Source organism: Desmodus rotundus, chromosome 5 (genome assembly GCF_022682495.2).
Source record: "Desmodus rotundus isolate HL8 chromosome 5, HLdesRot8A.1, whole genome shotgun sequence".
In the NCBI taxonomy this organism is placed as follows: Eukaryota; Metazoa; Chordata; class Mammalia; order Chiroptera; family Phyllostomidae; genus Desmodus; species Desmodus rotundus.
Window position 1 is genome coordinate 157515432 of NC_071391.1, and position 22081 is coordinate 157537512.

The 22081-nt window shown below is 39.7% G+C and overlaps 1 protein-coding gene across 3 annotated transcripts in view; it reads left to right on the top strand.

Annotated features, from left to right (window-relative positions):
* Positions 1 to 22081, top strand: part of WDR35 (WD repeat domain 35) — a 51961-nt gene that overhangs the window by 20891 nt on the left and 8989 nt on the right. For all 3 annotated transcript variants that reach the window (XM_024552485.3, XM_024552486.3, XM_045189616.2), the window contains 10 exons: positions 5529 to 5673; positions 8785 to 8854; positions 10102 to 10155; positions 11969 to 12078; positions 12568 to 12778; positions 14583 to 14663; positions 18453 to 18589; positions 18901 to 19104; positions 20185 to 20331; positions 21026 to 21158. In XM_024552485.3, the coding sequence (XP_024408253.2) occupies positions 5529 to 5673; positions 8785 to 8854; positions 10102 to 10155; positions 11969 to 12078; positions 12568 to 12778; positions 14583 to 14663; positions 18453 to 18589; positions 18901 to 19104; positions 20185 to 20331; positions 21026 to 21158 (1292 nt within the window). The remainder of the gene's footprint in view (positions 1 to 5528; positions 5674 to 8784; positions 8855 to 10101; positions 10156 to 11968; positions 12079 to 12567; positions 12779 to 14582; positions 14664 to 18452; positions 18590 to 18900; positions 19105 to 20184; positions 20332 to 21025; positions 21159 to 22081) is intronic.

Genomic DNA, 22081 nt, shown 5'->3' on the forward strand with positions numbered 1-22081 from the left:
AATGCCTGCCTTTTTGTTTTCAGATATTTGTTACTTCAGATGTACCATTCCCTGTAACCAGTAGCTATGAATGGAACCATTAAGAAATTTCAAATATTATTCTAAGTATTTTGTTAAAAATCATTACCAAATATTTTCTAGCTTTTCAGAAGTAATGGTTTTCTTTTAGAGTATATGGTAGTTATTGGATATGGTATTAGAAAAATTATTAGATTTCACCAACTTGAAAACCATGGAAGAACTGGTATATCCTGAAACTGAGAACAAGTTTTTTTCCTTCAGATTTCACATTTAGCCTTAACAGTCAAATGTTAGTGTCTGCCTTTTAAGTGTTTTATTTTGCTGAGCCCTTTGGGTAATACGAGCAAATCTGAGATACATTTACTGGCCTCAAAGATTTTGTACTTTATGTTCAGGGTCTTGCAAACTCACTTTTATACCTTGAAACTTTTCAACTTCATGTCTTATATTTGTTGTTACATAGGCATATTTATATGTTTATATATAGATATGTATGTATATTTATGTTAGTGTTCCTTGTTCAAAGGCTTAGCTTAAAATTATTATAGACTTGTCACATGAATATCTTCTATTTATTACAAACAAAAGTCTAAGGAATGAATTCGGCCAATCTTCAGATTATATGCTTTTTCTTTTAATATCAAGTTTTAACATAGAATCATAATGATGATAGGATTAGTTTCAAAGTAATTTTGATTGCAGATATTCTACTTTTTAAATAAAGCCAGATGTAAATTCTTCACCTTCATAATGGCAAATGCTTGAGGGCATGATTATTTGTAGTTTTGAGTCTAGAGACTTTTTTTTTGCAGTCTCTGTGGCTGAAATTTCAACAAATAGCTCTTTCATTGGTTTACTGCCAAGTAAACTCAGCCAAGACTCAACCTTTTTTTTTCATCCTGTAAAATTCCCTTTTTAAGTTTCTATGCCGAATTTTCATGAGGACTGGAGGCTAAAGGAAAAAAGGTATGTAGTTGACATTATTTTAAGAAAGTGTAATTTCTGTTTTGTCACTTAGTCTTCCTCCTGACAATTTCTGTAGAAACTTTAAAGAAGAGCTGCATGCAATTATTATAGAAGTTCCGTTTTGGGGCCTCTGTTGTACGTGTAGTAGTAGCCAGATACCCTTTTTGGGATTCTTCCTTTGAGCCCCCAAACGCCTTTGGTGTGTTTCTATTCAAAGTACTCACTCTGCACTGCCATCGTTCGTTTTCTTGTCTTTCTTCCCCATACGATTTTGAGCTGCTTGAAGATCTACATTCGTTCATTTCTGTACCCCCATTGCCTAAGACTGTGCGTGCCCCATGACAACTGTTTATTGAACGTATGAAAAGATTTAAAATAATCCATTTATTTAGTACACCATCAATGAGTATATATTGTTTCAGATACTGTACTGGGTTCAGGGAGGGATAAGAAATTAACAATGACATTTCCTGTAGGATGCCTAAATAAATAATTACAATGTGGTCAGTCCCTTGAACAATGACTGTTCCTCCCCACTGTGTGCTAGGTGTGGTGCTGGGTGCTGCATGGTGGATACCAGTGCGTTGAGGGCGTCAGGGACGTCTTTCCTGCTTAGAGAAGGTTTCATTTAAGCTGGGTTTGAAAGGCATTCCTTCAGTGACATTTTAAGGAGAGAAAACAGCATTTGTAGAGGGATGAAGGCATGAAAAGTGCCTGAAAAGTATCAGGTGTCTGCCACAGCCGTGTGTTGGTGGGAGCAAGTTCCTACTTTCTAACGGGGCCTGTAGCACACACACTGGGCCTCCAGGTGTTCCAGAGAGGGGTCATTTGATGAGAGCATTTCAGTGCGACTTCAGCTTGCCAGCTCCTCAGAGGGCTGAGAAATGAATAGGTAGGAAAGCAGGGGAACATTACAGATTGGACCTTTAATTCAGTCCCCAGCACTTAAATATTATCATGCAAGCAGGTTTTACATATATGTGAATTCATGGATTTTAAAAAATCATTTTAAATCCTTGCTGGGCTAGTAATTACTATCACCTAGCATCACAAAGTTTAATTAATGAAAGCATAATTACTTTCTTAAAAAATTTTTTCCAATAGTCGTAGATACTTTGAGTTTCCCTTTCCAGATGTTGAATAGCTGAGCAGGATATGAAGTGTTTTTATCTTGGTTGTGTTTTCTTCCTAAAATATTCTGTTAAAATTTGTTCTTCTAACTTTTTCCTAAAGGTTAGGTCTAGGAAACTAGGAACTAATCTACCTGGGTGGGGTGGATCTTTTAGTGAAGATCTAGCATAATTTATGTACATAGGGTTAGCTACCCGCGTGAATTTGCTGAAATTAACTGCCATGTTGATTCAAAAGAACTGATGTTTCAGATGTATTCGTATTTTGCTTTTTGTATTGACTAGAGAATCTGTACATGGTTTTATGACACAGACCTATGTAGGTAATACAAGGAAAAACAGTAATAGCAACCACACCCAACACTCAGTTGCCCTTAGTGCCAGGCCGTGGGCTGTAGTGGCTGCGAGCAAGATCTGGAGCCGTTAACTGGGTTTGTGTCCCGGCTTCTACGGCTTTCTAGCTGTGCAGCTTCCGCAAGTTGTTCAGCCATTTCGCCCTTGAGTTTCTGCGTCTGCTGGATGGGAGTAATGATAATAATAATGTCTACCTGAGAGGGCAGTCGTGAGCTCCTGCATGTGATATACTAATTATGTATTAATATAATTATGTGTTATACATTATAACCATATAATTATAATTGATATAATTATGTTAAAATATATGCCTGACCTAATTTTGGAAAGTTCAATAAATACTGGCTTTTAAAATTATTATCAAGCATTTATTCTATGCCACGCATTGTACTATGCTTTTTATTTATTATTTATTTTAGTCTTTAAAGCAGCTCTATAAGGTTGGTATTATTATTATTATCTTTAATTTGCCGTAAGTAAACCAAGGTTCAGAGAGAATATGTAATTTATCTAGGGCCACGGAGTTAGCAAGTGCCTGTGATTTGAATACAAGAAGTCTGACTTTTACTGCGAATCATTAACATTTTAACTTTGAATTAATCAGGCTAATGATAAACTCTTGTAATTATTTAGAATGTATCAAAATAAAGGGGCATGAGTGTAATTTATAATTGCAGGTAAACATTGGTTAGAGAATGCTTTTATATGCTCAGGAAAAATGATTATTTATTAGAAAGCAGTTATGGTTTGTGAACTTTGCATTACATTAAGGGCATAATAGTCACCAGCATCAGAGTCTCCGGGATAGAGTTTACTAAGACTTTCGCAAAGGTCCCAGGATTTAGTGCAGACAGCGTTAGTGACAGTGGAGCAGAGCCCCGGCCTGGCCTGCTGACTCGCTCCTCGCAGTGCCCGCCAGAGGCGTTGCGCCACCCTTCTCCAGGACGGCCTTTCTAGGCAAGTTCCCCACAGGAAAGGCTTCTGTCTCCCTCTAGAGTTTGGTGCTAGCACACATTTCTAATAGAAAATTCTTGACACTTGTAAGAAAAAAAAATTAAATATGATTCACCATACTGAGTTATTTAGCATTTAAATATTAAATATTTAAATAACATTAAATGTTATTTAATATTTAAATATTAAATAGCATTTAAATATAGCATTTAAATTTGAATCCCCAAGTTGTTAATCTGTTCAGTTAACTTTACACCATCGGTGTAGTTTCTAACTCTTTGTTCAGTTTCTAAGTCTCTACTGCCGTAAATATCTTTCGTTTGGCCAGCGGCAAGCACTCCATAAATGGTAGCTGCAGTTAACACCATTTGTTTATTCTGGCCTGATGAATGGTGACTTTTCTTAATATTTGTGAATGGAAGAATAATTTTTGTACCATTTGAATCGTGAATTCAGAAATTAGGTACTACAATGATCTTTTATGAAGGAGGTTTTTTTGTTTTCATATATTTTGTGTAAATTTATGTTTAATTTTATGTCATTTTGTTTGTGGCTTTGGACAAGTTATTTTACTTCTTTAGCTCTGCGTTTCTTTATCTGTAGGATGGATTTGATGAGACTGTCTGTTTCACTAAAGGGTACATAGTAGGAGTTGAATTAAATGTTCTCTAAGAAGCAGAACGTATGAAAAAAAGTTAATATGTTTAGGAAAATATATTCCTAAATTAGGAAGAACCTCTGGAGAATTTTCTTTTCTAAATTAATGAGGAAATATAAGACATATGAGAGCAGAGGGAAGGATAAATGCTGGAACCAAGCAGTAGTGGTAGTGGGGATGGGAGGAAAGAATGGGATTCTATTTATGCATTCACTAGTTAATGGACATGTGGGCTGTTTTTACATGTTAGCTGTTATGAATAATGCTGTTAGGAACATTTGTGTATGAGTTTTTATGTGGATATATTCAATATGTTTTTATTTCTCCTGGGTGTACCTAAGAGTGGAATTGCTGGGGCCTATGGTAATTCTGAGGAACTGCCCAGTTGTTTTCTGTGGGCCCCACTGTACATTCCTACCATCTCTCCACATCTTGCCAATACTCAGGTCTTGTCTGACTGCTTGATTCTAGCAAATGGAGTGGCTGTGAAGTGGTATCTCATTGTGGCATTTGCCTGGTGGCTAATGCTGTTGAGCATCTTTGCATTTGCTTAGTGGTCATTTTTATATATATTTTAAAAAATTTCATTTAATTTTTAAAATTATTGTTCAATTACAGTTGTCCCAATATTTCTCCTGTTGCTATCCCCTGCCCTTCCCACCTCTCTTCCTCATTTTTTATATCTTCATTGGAGAAATTTCTATTCAGGTCTTTTCTTATTTTTCTTTTCTTTTTTTTAAAGATTTTTAATTATTTTTAGAGAGAGGGGAAGGGAGGGAGAAAGAGAGGGAGAGAAACATTGATGTGAGAAAGAAACATGGACCAGTTGCGTCTCCTATAGGCTCTGACCAGGAACTAACCCACAACCCAGGCATGTGCCCTGACCGGGAATCGAACTGGAGACCTTCTGCTTTGTGGGACTCAGTCCAACCAACTGAACCACACCAGTCAGGGCTGCCCATTTTTCAATTAGGCTATTTGTCTCTGAGCAAAGAGTTCTTCACATATCCTAGATATAATTCCTTACCATGTGTATGATTTGCAGATACATTCTCCCTTTTGTGGGTTGTCTTTTCAGGTTTTTGATGGTATCCTTTGAAGCACAAATGTGTTTGATTTTGATGAAGTCCATTTTATCTACTTTTTCTTTTGTCGCTTGTGCTTTTGGTGTCATATTTAAGAAACCATCACCTAACCCAAAGTCACAAAGACTTACCACTGCGTTTTTTCCCTAAGAGCTCTACAGTTAGGTCTTTGATCCATTTTGAGTTAATATTTTTGTATGGTTTTACAAGCTTTTGACTCCTGTCTGCTTTCCCAGACTGCGAATAGGGTATATTGTCTATAAGACAGGGGTTGAACTCAGTGATCACTGAAGTCCTTTGCAGCACAGTCTGTGATTCTGTGTAACTACAACCTAATTGTCTCCATGTTCTTTTTAATAGTACCATTATTTGTTACAATGACCAAAACCCACGTGATCGCAGCTTCGAAAGAAGCATTTTATACCTGGCAATATCGCGTGGCAAAGAAGCTCACGGCTTTGGAAATTAATCAGATGATGCGGTCTCGAAAAGAAGGAAGAGAAAGGTATATCTTCTGATGTATATTTTTTAGAAGCTCAACCATATCAAATTTATTCTATTTTTTATTTTTCAAAACCTGTACAGAATTTGTTTGAGTTTATTTGAGCCAAACTGATGACATGCTGGCGGGCAAGATCTCAGATGCTCCCCTCAACCATATCACATTTCAATTAGACGTAGTTATAAGTTGTCATGCTCGAGAACTGTAAATTGTTTTAATAGAAATAATATTTTCTAATTAATTTGAATATCTTTAAATGTGAATGTTAAATTTATCAAAATAAAAGAGATGTAATAAGTATGGTATAATAAAAGAAGGCCTTTAGAGATAAAGACTGGAAATCTATGTTTTTTTATTATTATTTTTAAAGATTTTATTTATTTATTTTTAGAGAGAGGGGAAGATAGGGAGAAAGAGAGGGGGAGACATATCAATGTGTGGTTGCCTCTCGTGCACCCCCTTACTGGGGACCTGGCCCGCAACCCGGGCATGTGCCCTGACTGGGAATTGAACCAATGACCCTTTGCTTTGCAGTCCGGCGCTCAATCCACTGAACCACACCAGCCAGTGCTGGAAATCTGTGTTTTTAAAGGAAATGGCTATTCCCACTCATCCGCTCTCACCAAATTAGAGTTACGATGTTCTACTGAAATGTGGTTATTCAGTGAGGCCTGTGTGTTCGTGGAGCAGGTCTTTCCCCCGCCAGGAGGGTGGGGTGACTCCACCATTGCTCACCACAGCAGAGGCAGGTCCTTAGACACAGATGTGGAGGAGGCCTTTGGTAGGGTGCGCTGGTCACTTGGCTCCTCTCTCTTACCCTGGATTCCACGGAGTCTGGGTCTGGAACTATTTCTGGTAACTGGGGATAAAGAGGACAGTACCACATGGAGAAGTCAGGAGCCCAGATGGAGGATTCTCTGTAGTAAGTCTCAAGGTGCAGATGCACTTACTGTGTTTTGGAAGTTCTCTCTCAGTGATACTCTGTGTGTGTTGCCCTTTAGTTCTTATCCTAAGCCATTAAGTAAAGCATTTTGTTGAATGTTTTAACCTAATGAGTCTTAATGAGGGCATGGCCTGTGTTGGCTCACTCATGTACTAAGATATGGGATATGTGCCCAGTAAAAGTATTTTGGATCTGTGAGTTCACATGGAAGCAGGAAAAAAAAAACAACAGTTGAAAAATACTATATCTTGGCTTCTTGGTACTTGTGAAAGACTCAGCGGGAATAATCCTCAGCCTCTTTAAGGACAGTCTGTGGCTGTGGCGGAAGTTAATGAGACCTGCAGTCTGTGGACAGAAGGTAGATCTCAGGACAAAACTGGGCAGCGAAGTCTAGCCCCTCCCTGTGGTAGAATTAGGGTCTTCCTGCTGAAGAGATTCTGGCTTTGTTTAAATAGAGAAGGCAGCGTTTTCTCGTATCTCTATCTGGAATACATTTACTAGTTTTAATAACTTTGGGCTAGTTCTTCCTGGACCTCAGTTTCCTCATCTGTAAAATACAGTTGATGGTGGTGATAACAGTTAACAGCAATTACTTCTTATGTGCCAGGCATTGTGGAAAGTCTGTATTCCAAATAGTCAATATTCCTATTATTCCTCTTTCTTAGAGAGGAAATCGAGACACAACAAGCTAAAGTTATTTGTCGAAGGTCCCGAGGTGATAAGCAGAGACCAGACATAGAGGCAGTTTATCTGGCCTCGGAGCCACTTCCTCTGATTGGCCTTCCCTGTCGTGCCCACTTGTTTTAAGAGAGGGAGGTGGGTCAGATCTCTCTAGATACCTATTTCGACTTTTATTTCTGATAACTGAGTAGAAATAGTGACTGCGTATACTTAATAGAAATATTAAAATGCAGTAATGTGGTACCTCTAAATTGGCCCACCTTTCTATATTTAATGTATTTCTATTAAATTTAACATTTAATCTCCTTGTTACATTGATGAAAGTACAATTATGATTTCAATTAAGCAGTGATAAAATTTTATGATATTTTAAAGATGGAAAATGGCTTGATATTCCTGTGATTATATTACAGCAACAATTTTTAAAAAAATATTTTATTTATTTATTTTTAGAGGGGAAGGGAGGGAGAAAGAGAAGGAGAGAAACATCAGTGTGTGGTTGCCTCTCACTTGTTCCCAGCTGGGTTCCGGCCCGCAACCCTGGCATGTGCCCTGACTGGGAATTGAACTGGCAAACCTTTGATTGGCAGGCTGGCACTTAATCCACTGAGCCACACCAGCCAGGGCAGCAACAATTTTTGAATCCTTTTCATGTATCAGGAGGTGTATGCATATGCTTTATCAACACAATTTTATTTATGTCTCTCAAAAACCCTCCAAAGGAGGAATTGTCATCCTTTTATACCGATGGAGAAATTGAGGTTCAGAGAAGTTAAGCAACTTGCCCAGGGCCTCATAGCTACTCTGTGATGTATCTATTCTATTTATCTCCATTCATTTGAATATTTGTTCATCATACATTATAGAGCACCTGACAGTGTGCGGCAGTGTGCCACACACTGGACAAACAGTCCTTGTCTCCAGGAAACTCACCACCTGTTGGCAGAGACGAGTAAGCCAGCAGTGATACTGCAGTGTGAATGAGTATTGAAATAAAGGTGTCAGAGAGGTGATAGAGTCCCACGGCCGTGCATCTTCATAACAGTAAACGTAGGGAAGGATTCCTTACTTCAGAACAAAAAATCCAAATACATTTAAGTTTTACTTTCATTAAGCACATTGATAGAAGGGAAGTTATAGAGAAACAACAGGGACACTTTGTATATTAGAAGTTGCTCCTGACTGATGTTCATTTGGAGAATAAGGAAAATATCTCTTGCAGCTTAATGAAATTCATTGGAAAAACATGATTCAGTGTTCAAATATATTTTGGCACAGCTTTCAGGAACATATCACTTGTATAACTAGTAAACACCTGGTAGATAATATCTACTTTTATAAGATTGAGCTTTGTCAAGAACACTTTAAACTAAGAAGGACAATTATATTAACAATATTCATTGGTGCCATCCGATCCGTTAGCTGTTTTAGAGATTATGAAAATAGTATAACCTTCACACTATCTTGAAGTTCTGATTTTTTTTTTCCAGAATTTATCATGTTGATGATACTCCTTCCGGATCAGTGGATGGGGTGCTGGATTATAGTAAAGCCATTCAAGTAGGTGATTATATTACTACCATCAAATATTAGTATCTGTAGATTTGAAAATACTGTAATTTTATTTTGAGACCTGAAAAAGAATTTGTTTCCAGTGATAGCATATTATTCTAGTAATTTAAAAAAAGATTTTATTTATTTATTTTTAGAGAGAGGGGAGTGGAAGGAGAAAAAGTGGGAAACATCAATGTGTGGTTGCCTCTCATGTGCCCCCTACTAGGGACCTGGCCCTCAACCCAGGCATGTGCCGTGACTAGGAATTGAACCAGTGACCGTTTGGTTCGCAGGCTGGCACTCAATCCACAGAGCCACACCAGCCAGGGTATTCTAGTAATTTAAAAATTTTTTTTCTATTCTGAAAACCTTTTTCTAGGTCTGCTGTTTTTTTCTTCTTTTGATTTTTTAAAAACATTTTATTTTGAAATAATCATAGGCTCACAGGAAGTTGCAAAAATAGCACATAGAACCTCTTTACCCAGCTTCCTTCAATGGTGGCATTTTATACAGCTGTAGTGTAATATCAAAATCAGGAAATTGACATTGGTAGTACTACTGTTAAACTGTGACCTGATGCATTGTTGTTTGCACTAGTTTTTACACATATGTGCATGTGCACAATTTTATGTGACTTTATCGTCATGAAGGAATTCGCCTTGTGCTACTTCTTCATTTTCACACCCACTCTCCACTCCATCCCTGTTCCCTGGGAATCCCTCGTTTGTTTTGGTCTCAAAACCCTGAGAATGTTGTATGAATGGAATCATACAGCATGTAACCTGTGGAGTAAAAAGAAGCCCGTCTCCACAGGCTTCTCTTCAGAGCCATCCAGGTCGTGGCAGTGCCAGGCCGCCTCTCCCTTCCTCATTTTGGCATGGTTGGGCCTTCTGCCGGCTGTTCGTCTTTTATGAGTAAGCTCAGATTTTTGCCTCCCTGACTGTTTCTGTTTAAGTGAGATGCTCCCTCCTCTATGCTCTCATAATGCCTGTGTGGGCCCCCTTTTTTTTTTCTTTATACTGTACTGTAGTTAGGTGTTTGGTTCTCTGCCTTCCCCCTCAGGCTTTTGACTAATCCCTGAGGGTAAGGATTTCATCCGAGTATCTCCAGGGCTTAGTTCAGTATCCAGCACACAGTCGGTGCTCAATTGGTAAATGTTTGTCAGTGAGTGTGTTGTTGAACTGCATACTAGCTTAAAGCAGATTTATCAGCCAATAAGTATTTGTTAAAGAATAACAATTGATTTATTTTAGGGCACAAGGGATCCAATTTGTGCCATAACTGCATCTGATAAGATGTTGATTGTGGTAAGTTGTGAAAAAATTTATTTTATGAATAATAATTGTTTAAATTGTAAAAACAGAGTAAAGTAGTATATTTTAGATTTAAATATCATCTTATGGGGCACTTTGTGTGTTACCGAGTCCAACATAAGAAATGAGAAAGTCTTAAAGATTGCCTCACAAACTGTTCACTTTTGCAGAAAGAGCTGTTCATAAAAGCAGTAGAATGCGGGCCCGCTGGGGAGAGCTGGGCACCGGGTCGAAGGAGTCCCTGAAGGGTTGGCAGAACTGGGGCAGACCGGGTGGTAGCTGTAGGTCTTAGGAAGTTTCCTCCTCTGCGTGGCCTGCTCTGTTACTTTGGAGAAGGTGCCTTGGCTCAGCTGCTTTGAAAAGGCTTAGCATGAAGAGGCGGTGTGTTTGCTAGCCAGGAAAATGAAGAAGAACATGGCAACTTTTTGCTGAATTTTTCAAATAACATGAGTATATAGTATCTTTTCTTGAGTTCTGACATTTGAAAATAGTAATTTTAGAGGTAGATGTTTAAGATATTAATGCTGGTAGAGTCATTGAATTTGAATTATGTAAACAAAGCCTTAATAGTGTCTGTTTCCAGTTCTAGTTATGTTCTTTAGCCATTAGTTTTAAGGGGGGAAATTTTTTAAGAACATAGTATTCATACTTCCTCACCAAATGGTCTTGGTGTATGTTTTAAGCATTTGGTCTTTGGTCTGTGGAGTCTCTTGTTTTCATTTGATATTTGCTAGATGGTAGGGGTTTGTGTGTGTGTGTTTCTGACTTTTGCAGAAAAAAGCAACTCAGAGCAATCACAAAAACTGACCTAGTTCCTGAATGACAGAGCCTGCCTATGAGAAACGCACTCTCGTAGTCAGTACCGGCCACACGTTTCAGTGGCGAAGACCGCCTCTGCATCGAAAACTGCCTTCCCCTGGCGCCATGTGAACAGTTTTTACAACCATTACTTTTTCAAACTTTTTAAGCCACAGGACCCCTGTTTTTCAACAACGAAATCTCATTTTGTCCATATATTAAATGTTTTGAAGCCCATACGTCCCTTTTGTACATTAAGCCATATCCTCCCCCTTCAACAACCCCTGGGCCTCCCCAGCCTTTCTGACGGGCCCCCCTGAGAACCGAGCTGCACAGGCGGTGCTGCTGTGTCAGAGGAGGGTGGGAGGACTGGCTGCCACGTGGCCTCCACTGGGCCTTTGCGTGGTTCAAGGCACAGCAGGTTTGAAACCACAGTTCTCTCCTTAAGGCTTGCACAGAGTTGCATGGAAGCTTGTACTGTTACTTTTAAACACATTAAACTCCTGCTGATTGTATCACTGCTGTCTGATCATCTCCCGTCGCTGCAAACGTGTGTCGGAAAGACGGCTGGTGTCAGATAGGCTCGTTTCAGGTAGCCTTTCGGTAGCAGCTTTTCACAGGGTGATCTTGTGTTGGTTTTTCATGTATGTGAAATTTTTAGCTCCTAATGTGCCCTGAATATTACCCTAGACAACAACCGTAAATAACACTAGGTGTTTGTTCCTTGTGATATAAGAATGTATGTATTATTAAAGAACTAGGTTGTTGGCTTCTTTTGAATACTACCTGAAAAAAAAAAATGGATCCCTTTCTGCCATTTTTAAAAGGTTTTCATTAACTTGGGGGGTAAATATGTACTCAATAACATGGTTCAGTGTCATAAGGGAATTCACTATGATACCATCCCTCTGATTTTGAAACAAATGTTTGCACATATAGAGAGACCTGTAGTTGTAATGTAACATTATTATGGGAAATTTGCTTTAGTAATCATAAATAATTTCCATAGGGGCGTGAATCTGGCACCATTCAGAGATACAGCCTTCCTAATGTTGGTTTGATTAAAAAATATTCCCTTAAGTGTCGAGCCAACCAGCTATCGCTGAATTGCAACTCTAGGTAAGTCTGGAAACTCCGCTCAAGCAGATGTCTGATTTAGAAGTTACCAGTTTCGGTTGTTGGATTTATATAATAAAGGTTATATGCAAAGATACGTGTTTGCTTAAAATTGTCTGTAGTTTAATTGGTTTTACTACACTTTATTTGTATTTAAATATTTATATTTTTTGTACGGTATTTGGTTTAGTTATCTTTCTCTAGTTGGGCAAAATCTAGAAATTCTAGTTTAGTGTTTTAAGATATTTGTATACCAGTTGCTTTAATTCATTGGGTACCTTTTCCTTACAAGGAAGCAAAGTGGAAGGTAGTCCATGTCTTCTATCGAATTTATGAAAGTTTGTTTAAAATCAGTTAGTATTTAAAGCCATTTCCACCATATTTCCAGGTTCTGATGAGCCGATTTTGAAGTAGACTGGTTGCAGGCGATTACACCCATGATTGCTGATAGTACTTTACAGCTCTCTCCCTTCCCGATTTCATTGTTTGCAGTCGTCTGGCCACCATAGACAGCTCCGGAGTTCTGACTTTCTTTGACTTGGATGTGCGGGTAACAGACAGCGTGGGACAGCAAGTCACTGGCGAGTTGTTAAAACTGGAGCGAAAAGATGTCTGGGATATGAAATGGGCCAAAGATAATCCTGATTTGTTTGCAATGATGGAGAAAACAAGAATGTACGTTTTCAGAAACTTGGATCCCGAGGTAAAAACAAGAAATGAGCGTTAATGGTGCATAAATAATGAGCCAAATAGTAAGACCTGGATATTTCCCATTTGTTTCTGCAAGAGGTTTATTGATGTTGGCTGCGTGAATTTCAGAAAGTAAACAGAAGCATTTCTGTAGAGTTTTAAAATATTTGGTCTTAAGGGGGAATAATACTTATTTTTTAAATATTCTTACTTCCTCTGAAAGGCACTTCCTAAGCATATCTGTTCTTGGAATGATGATTATTAGCTATGTAGTCTTTATTTTTTTTCTGTCAAAAGTTTAAAAAGGTTAGTGTTCTTATTTACCATAATTGCTTAAAATAACCTAGTGAGAAAAATGCGGGTGTGAAATTGCCTTGTCCTTTCAGTCTCTGTGCCTCATTTACTGCTCATGCACTGTCAGCCTTAATCCGTGTTCTTTCTCCCCCGACAGCCTTATGACCGTGCACACGTAGACTGTGACTTACCTGCGCTCTCTGGGGTCCCGGGAAGCCCCTTTCTCACTCAGTTTCAAGTCATGTTTGATTTTCTACTTGCGGTTCACATTGGCTAAGTTTTAGGCTCTGAATTTCCCTGTCACTTGGTCTGCTGTGGGTCAGCTGTTAACGGTTGTGTTTAGGAAATTGAGCAGAACTTGAGTGGTAGCCATCATTAAGAAGGTAACTCTTTTAAACAGTTAATGGAGTTTCAGTTTGGAATTTTCTGTACTCCACTAAGGTAAATAATAAGAGATGAGTTAATAAGCGCCTTCGGTCATTAGTTGTTGTTGGTTTGGACCTGTAGCTTTCTCCCTGGGGAGAAATTGCATGCGTGGGCCCTGAGCTGCTGTCGGTCGTCTGTAGTAACTCGTTTAGTGGTCAAGTATTGGCCTCTTTAATATTCTAAATTATTTTTACATTTCCCCACCTGAGCCCTTCAGGGTCTTTGGGTTGGTAAGTGACCTGAAGGAAATTGCTGTCAAAGGTTTTGTTAAAGCTGTTAGGAGTCTTAAGGATCTTTGTGTGTAATTTTTAGACATCGAATAATGATTCAAAGGAAAGGCATTCATTTGACCTGTAGGCAGAGCCTCTTCCAAGGGCCCGAGGGAAATTTGACTCTTGCCACAAAGCAAGCATGGGCATTTCACAGGTAACTACAGGATAGCCTTGAAGATGGAGGTAGAATTCCTTGCGAGAGTTACAGTTCTTTTTCCCACCCTTGGAGATTACAACTGATTACAGCTTGCACTGACCCCGAACTCATTTGCCTGGAGGAGTGAGAGTGTTGGGCCTGCCTGTCGGAATGTGTGTGTAGCAGTCTCGGAGAATGTAGCGCCAAGTGAAATCTTTGCCTGTGGAAAGTGTTTCTTAAGTAGTTGTAACAGAACAGCCTTCTTCTTTTTAAGTTTGAGTTTGCTGTCTGGCTTGGCAAGTTCTTCAGTTTCCACTAGAGTTCTGGCTAGGTGAATTTTTATAACCTTGCCACTGACTGGATTTCTCCATGACCCCCGCTGTACTGCTCTTTTTGCTCATGAGGACGCTGGCGGGCTGTGGTCCCTGCGTGGGCACTTACTCTGCCATTCATTCCCCAGTCGGTGTGAGGACGCGCTCCCCTCACAACTGTAAATAGCCAAAAAACTGAGTGAAGCTTGTTAACCAAAATGTTAATAATTATTTAGATGATGGGCATATGGGTGTTTATGACATCCTTTCTACTATTCTGTTGGTTTGAAAATGTTGATAATGAAACTTAAAATCATGATATGTTAAGGAAGGAAAATTTTATATAATTAAGTATAACATTTGTTTTTGTCTTTAAAGGAACCCATTCAGACTTCTGGATATATTTGTAACTTTGAGGATTTAGAAATTAAATCTGTTTTATTGGATGAGATACTAAAGGTAATTCTTTTTTTTTTTTTTTTTGTATGAGTCCTTTTTCCAAAGGTAATTCTTAAAAAACAATTACATTTCTGCTGCTGGCTTGGCTGGGGTTAATTTCTGCCCCAGCATGGTGTCCGGTTAGGAGCGTGGGGTGAGGAGGCAGACACATCTGGCGTCCAACCCCGCGTTGTCAGTTGCACGCCCTGTACCAGGCTCCTTCGTCTTCCTGAGTTTCCCGTTCCTGTTCACAAGCCTCAGTTTTCAGCCTCTCTGAAGTATGGACAATGACAGTTCCTATCACTGTGTTATTTGTTATTTATAATGTGTGAAAGGCACTGAGCACAGTGCTAAGAGCTCAAAAAGTGGTAGCTAGTTGTTGTTTTCATTGTTTTTACACTAATAACAAAGAAGTTCTGAAGAAATATTTGACAGTTTAGTTCTAGGGCACTTGAATAACCTTTTTTTCAAAGTTCACTATCTTTTCTTTTGTTTTTTGCTGTTTTTTTAGAATCATCCATTTCTGGTTCCTGATGTCTTTTTGAACTCTTACTTTGGCCTTCATTAACCATCTTTTGAGAATCTTTTTTCTCTAAGACTATACTGAGTGCAATTTTAGCTTCATCTTATCCAAAACATTTACTTTTTATATGTACCTCATATATTTTTTGGAGTTGGGACCGTAGATTTTAAAGTTCCGGAAGTTAGTTGCGGTTTGTAGCGTGTTTTCATGTGTAAGTTATAGCCATTTTATTATGAATTGCGTTTTTTTCCTGTATCATGAGTACCCTACAGGAGCAGGATGGGCCCCCATCCAAACTTTGGTCTGGGTGTCCAGAGTGATGACGCCACCGACACCGAGAACGTGGGAGAAGGTTATTACTTAATGAGGCTTTGGGGGGAGAAAGGGCAGGCTTCTCAAGCTGGTCTGAAAATGGCTTGAGAGAGCGGGGCAGGGAGACTGGCTTGAGGGTTTTGGTAGTTAGAGGGTAGTTGTTCAGTAGATCTTTTGGGAAAGAGGACAAACAAAAGGCCTTATATCTTCATTCGTAAGAGTGGAGCAGGGAAAATGCGTATTCTCTGGTGTTATGTATTCAGTTTAAATAGTACAGTAACTGTGGAAACAAGTTCAGTTCTCTACAAGTGTAACACTTAAACAGGCACAGGCCTTTTTCTTTACTCTTTGCGGAAGTGCTGTCCACCCAGAGAAGAGCCAGGTGCTCCCACTTGGAGACCACGCAGTCCTAGACGGCAGTAATGCCGCGGGCCTCATTTTTGATGTTTCACTGCTGACAGCTTTTAAGCTTCCCTCTCACCCGTCCCCCTTCCCCCCCAGCCTCACGGTCGGCAAGCTGATGAGAAACCCAGTGCTCCATCCTTTGTCAACGGCGCACAGATTTGGTAGAACAGACGAGTGAACAGAAGCCATCTTATAAAAATGGCACTGTTGTACAGTCTACCTTTTTAGTGTTAATTTTAATTTAATAACTGGAAAGTGAACTTGAGGGAATTGTAGAACTTCAGATAGTTTTTTCAGTATAAACAATAGCATTTTTTTTAGTTCCGAAAAAATTTATAAAAAACTAAGCAATGTATTACCAGTCTGTTTACTACATTTTCTCTGCAAATAAATCCTTGATTTTGATTAATCTTTTAGTTGGCTGGATATAATTTTGTTGTAATTTTGTTTGGAAGGGCTCATCGTTGCTGATTGGCTTAAGTTCTAGAGTGTTTGGAAACACCTGTGGCGTCATTGCTCTGGTGACTGCACTGACTCCTGTGAGGGGCTTGACAATATGTGCGTGTAAATGGTTAGGAGGACTTTAAGGCTCGTGGTACCCTGGGCACGCTTTATGTGTGTGCATTCGGATAAAGAACACGTACGGTACCATCGCCCCGTTTCCTGGCGGGAGCTGTGAAACTGTAAGAAACACCAAGTTCTCTGTGACAGTTTCGGTCTCTATCTGACTTACTCCAAGCAAAGCCTTAAAGGAAAGAATATTGTTGTGCCTTACTCTGGGGCTTGTTGACCCAGGAAGCATTTAGCTGAACTATGGATTCCTACCAAAATTCAGTTTAAGAAATAAATGACTGTTGTACACCTAAAACTAATACAAGGTTATGTATCAATTATGTCTCAATAAAACAGGAGAGAAAAGAAATAACATGAGAAATTTCTTAGAGGACTAGAGAAGAAGGAATGCAAAAGGAAAAGGAAGGGAATTAACATTTACTGATGTACCTTCATATGAAATGTTTCTTACATGTTACACATTGTGTTCATTTGTTACTATAATTGTGGTATATTGACACAGACCTGGTTTTTAGATGAGGAAGGCTCTTAGTGGGTGAAATGATTCCCCTAAAATTTACCTGTTCGTTGACACAGCAAATGCTTATTGACAGTAAGACATAGTTCTTGGCCTCAAGTAGACAAGAAACGCAGCAAGCAGAACAGGGTGGGGCATGCTGTGGGTCAGTCAGTGGGTGTATCTCTGCAAAGGTCTGAAGCAAGAGAGCGTCACTGGGTCAGTTCTGAATAACGTGAGCAGCACAGCCAGACAGTGTGCTAAATATTTGGTATAGTTATCGAATCCTCATAACTCAAGGAAGTAGGTTTGATTATCTCCATTTGTTCAGATGAACAATCTGAGGCTTGGAGGGAAAAATTAATTTGCCAGTGATACCTGGTTAGCAGTAGGCAAAGCCATGATTTGACTCCAAGCTCTCCATCTGGCTTCAGAGCTGGAGGATGTAATTGGTACAGATGAGGAAGGGGAGAGAGGATGGGGGAGGGCGGTTCAGGTCATAAGGGACCTCACGTGCTGTGCAGTTTGGACTTCCTTCTGGAGTCAGTGGGGGAGGGAGGCGGGAGTGATATCATGGGGTTTCTGTTTTGGGAAGATGATTTTGGCTTTTTGTGTGGGAAGGGAGGGAGGCAGGGCAGGTTCTACAAAGAGCTATCACATAGCCAGAAAGCAGTGGAATTAGGATTTGAGCCTAAATCTGTCTGAATCCCAACCTCATGCTCTTTCAGTACTGCTTCCTACTTTGTGCCTGGGAGTTCCCAGAACTTCCCAGTTTGTAGACGCGGAGGTTTAGTGGCAGGGTGAGCAGGGGGTGCCTGCGGCTCAGTTCACCTTTTCAGAGAACTCCAGTCTCCGGCAGCCGCTGCTGTTTGCACCTGGGGGCTCTGATTTTCTCACTTTTTTTATGCTTCACTTTTCATTACTTGGAATATGTAAAATATTGCTGGTTCATTATAACTTCTTGCTTCCTTTCTTTGGACATTAGCTCTTTTCTTCTTCAAGACTCGCCTTCAGGGAGGGGTTTTCTTTAATTTTTATTTTTTGGTCAGCCTTCTATATTACAAAAGGAAAGTGATGATGAACACTAGCTCTTTTTCTTTTGTTTGCCTTCGCTCAGCAGCTCGTGGAGCAAGTGCTTCATTGCCCTAGCAGGGAGCAGGGAGGGAGGGGAGGAAAGGGAGGGAGGGAGGGGCAGAGGCCCAGACTGAGTTTGCCCAGTGCTGTGGTTGAGAAGAGAGCAGTGCCCTGGGGGGAAAAGACGGTTGAGCTGAGGGAAACAAGTTTCTCTTCCAGACTGGGACCCCTTCTGCCACTGGCCCCTCTTCCCCGCAGGCAGCCTGACAGCAGCAGGAGGGATGTTGTTTAGATGACTCGGAAGACCCACACCTGGGACTTTCTTCCAAGTTTTGCTTACAATATGGTGCAGTTTTTGTTAAACTGTAAAAAAGAAACATAGAGTTCAAACCTATTTGAATTCCTTTCTTTTCACCTTTTCTTTTAGAATCCAGAGCATCCAAACAAGGATTATATAGTTAACTTTGAGATTCGGTCCCTGCGAGATAGTCGAGCTCTGATTGAGAAGGTTGGAATTGAAGATGCGTCCCAGTTCATAGAGGACAATCCACACCCCCGACTTTGGTATGAGAGAGCAGAAAGAAGCTCCTCCCCAGGCGTCTGCCGTCAGCTTTTAAAGCCTGGGCTCTGACACGTGCCTCTCATGCAGGCCTCCGCAGGGATGGGCTTCCTGCTCTTGTTCTTCTTAAGATAAATTCACTTCAGATTTGGAAGAGCTCAAAATAAGCATAATATTCAATGAAACTTGCATAAAATGTTTCATTAACACTGCCCAGCATGTTTCACTGGCAACCATCACTGTAATAATTGAATTCTAGTTTGAGACTTGCATACCAGTAATTTGCAATAGATTTTTCTGATTCTTTTCTCTGAAGGCGCCTACTGGCTGAAGCAGCCCTTCAGAAGCTGGATTTGAACATGGCAGAGCAGGCATTTGTGCGCTGCAAGGATTACCAAGGCATCAAGTTCGTGAAGCGCCTGGGCAATCTTCAGAGCGAGTCCATGAAGCAGGCGGAGGTCGCTGCCTACTTTGGCAGGTTCGAAGAGGCTGAGAGAATGTATCTTGATATGGACAGAAGGTCAGTGATGAAGGTGCCGGCAGCCCAGAGTGCTTCCCAAGTTGGCAGGTTTTCATGAATAAAGAATGTAAAATAGACTCACTGTACCATATACCGTTTCTTTTAGAAAATAATTTCAGTTTGGATTATATCCTAGATACTCCACGTGCCCCTCATTCATTTATGGCTTGTGATTTGGGGGCAGTTTTGTCCCAGTTTTTACACATGTGAACAGCTGGCCATAGGAGACTGTTTCACTTGATAGGAGAAATAATCATGTGAATACAGAGACGGGGGGCTTTTTATCATTTATTACACAGTTCATTACTTGGCTTTAGGCCACTATTTAATTTTCTGTTGTCAAGGAGCACAAAATAAAAGTCAGACATAGTTAAGGATTGAGTTTTATTCTTTATATTTCACTTCGGATTTGTGTCAAGTACTGTATAAACTTCATTTCAGCTGTAAACATTATGTCTAATTTTTATTAATATTATTTGTGCTTCCAGGAGATCCTTAATACAACTTTAGCCCTGTACAGAAGGATAAAACCAAATGTGTTTTTGTATGTTTGCCTTTTAAATAAGCCTGATCATATCTAGGAAACTGATGAAAAGAAGTGATTATTATTTCATTATTTTGCTAAGGAAATTGGAAGTCTAGGAGAGTAAAAGGCGGGAAATTGTTTCCTTTTCCCTTCCACGTTCTCCCCATTGCTTCTTACCTGGTCAGGTTAAGTTTCTGAAATGTTTGGAGAGTTGCCTTGTCTCTCTCTGTTCATTGCTCAGTACCGTATAATTGGACCTAGCACATAGTAGACACTTGATAAATATGTCAAATGAACAAGTGAATGAATGGCCCTGGCTGGTGTGGCTCAGTGGGTCGAGTACCAGGCTGCAGACCAAAATGTCACCAGTTCGATTCCCAGTCAGGGCACATGCCTGGGTTGCGGGTCAGGTCCCCAGTAGCGGGCACGTGAGAGGCTACCACACATTGATGTTCCTCACCCTCACTTTCCCTTCCTTCCCCTCTCTTTAAAAATAAAGAAATAAAATCCTTAAAAAAAAAAACAAGTGAATGAATGACTGCCATTGTTTGCAGAGATCTTGCTATAGGCCTCCGGCTGAAATTGGGAGACTGGTTTAGGGTCCTCCAGCTCCTGAAGACTGGATCCGGGGATGCAGATGACAGTCTCCTTGAACAAGCCCACAATGCCATTGGAGACTACTTTGCTGACCGACAAAAGTGGTGAGTCACCTGCCTGGACCCCTCGTCCATCCACCAGCATTTAAAATGCAGCTGCCCACATACTTGCCTGTGAAATAGTGCTTAGGAAATGAAGGCGTCCTCCTGGACCCTAAACTTCAAGTAGCCCCGGATGCACATTGCACGGTGGGGCACGAGAGGCTCGAGGTTGTTAGACTAGCACAGGACACTGCCATTTCCAAACTCACAGAGCCTGTGCTTAGCTGCAGGCGGCTCTCTACTGCCGGAGACTGCGGTGTGCAATTCTAAACCGTTCTATGACTTATTTTCAGGAAATAAAGTGAAAACAGTGTTTTATGTTGGCTGTTTTACTAGTGAAAACATATGTTTTATGTTTTATTTTGTCATTGTAGATTGTTTTCAGAAATCATTGGTTTTTATTCTTAAGTTTTCATTTTGATCAATATGCTTTTGTATTTATGTCAGTGTTTGGGAGTACCACTGTGTATCAGATGAAAACAGTATTAAGGCTATTCAAAGAATGTTGTAACTAAAAAACTCTTCACAATTTTAGAGTTTTTTCTCCCCATTTTATATGCTTCAAAGACATTTTGTAAGTGAAGATGATGAGTAGAGTTTACTAGTAATTCTAATGAAGGAACATGATTTGGTGTAAGTGCTGTTTACTAGGAGATTCACATTAGCTTTAAAAGTTTTCTTTCTTTTTCCTCCACAGGTTAAATGCTGTACAATATTACGTGCAAGGCCGAAACCAGGAACGCTTGGCTGAATGCTATTATATGTTAGAAGATTATGAGGGATTGGAGAATCTTGCCAGTTCACTTCCAGAAAACCACAAGTTGCTTCCAGTAGGTTTTGGAAATTTTAGTCCTTGAAGTTGTTAGTTTAGTTTATAAGGTTTTTATGCTTTTTAAAAATTCATTGATTTTAGAGAGAGAAGGGAAAGGAGGAGGGAGGGAGGGAAGGAGAGAGACTGGGAGAAAGAAACATCCATTTGTTGCTCCACTTACTTGTGCATCCACTACTTGCTCCTTGCACGTGTCCTGCCTGGGGATTAACCTGCAGCCTTGTCGTATTGGGACGATCCTCCAACCAGCTGAGCTACTTAGCTGGGGCCAAGGTTTTTACGTTACAATCAGGAAATGTCCTCTGTAACACGGAACATTTTAAATTAATCTATAATCTTACAGTTTCTTAGACATGGGATTATGCGTTTAATTGTTAAAACACTATATCAATATTACAGAGTACTTGAGAGTAGAGGGAAAAATTAATCATATTCTTGCTACTTTAACATGATTACAGTTTTGTATAGTCTTGCTAGTTTTTAAAAATAGTTTTTGTATTTTTTCCATTACTATTTTTTCCCCTTATACCCTCTTCAGCTTCTAACAACCTGCCTTATAAAATTGCTTGTATAAGGCAGTTTTATAAAATTGCTTTTAAAAGCTAGCCAGACACATGACGTATTCACAGATAAAGCGATATGTCATCAGAGATCTGCTTCAGAATAATCCATGCTGGGTCTGGCGCTTCGTGTGTGTGTGTGTGTGTGTGTGTGTGCGAAATGTAGTATAACGAGAATTTTAAATGATAGCTTGACTTTTATTAGTTTATATTAACAGTGAAGTATTTAATATTAAAAAAGAGAAACTAAAAGCAGATTTCTCTGGAACTTTGTCCTTTTTAAGCCTCTTTTAACCAATTGTTGAATGACGTTAATGAGTTTGTATTTTATTTGTTTTATCTAAGATATAAATCACTGAGCTGT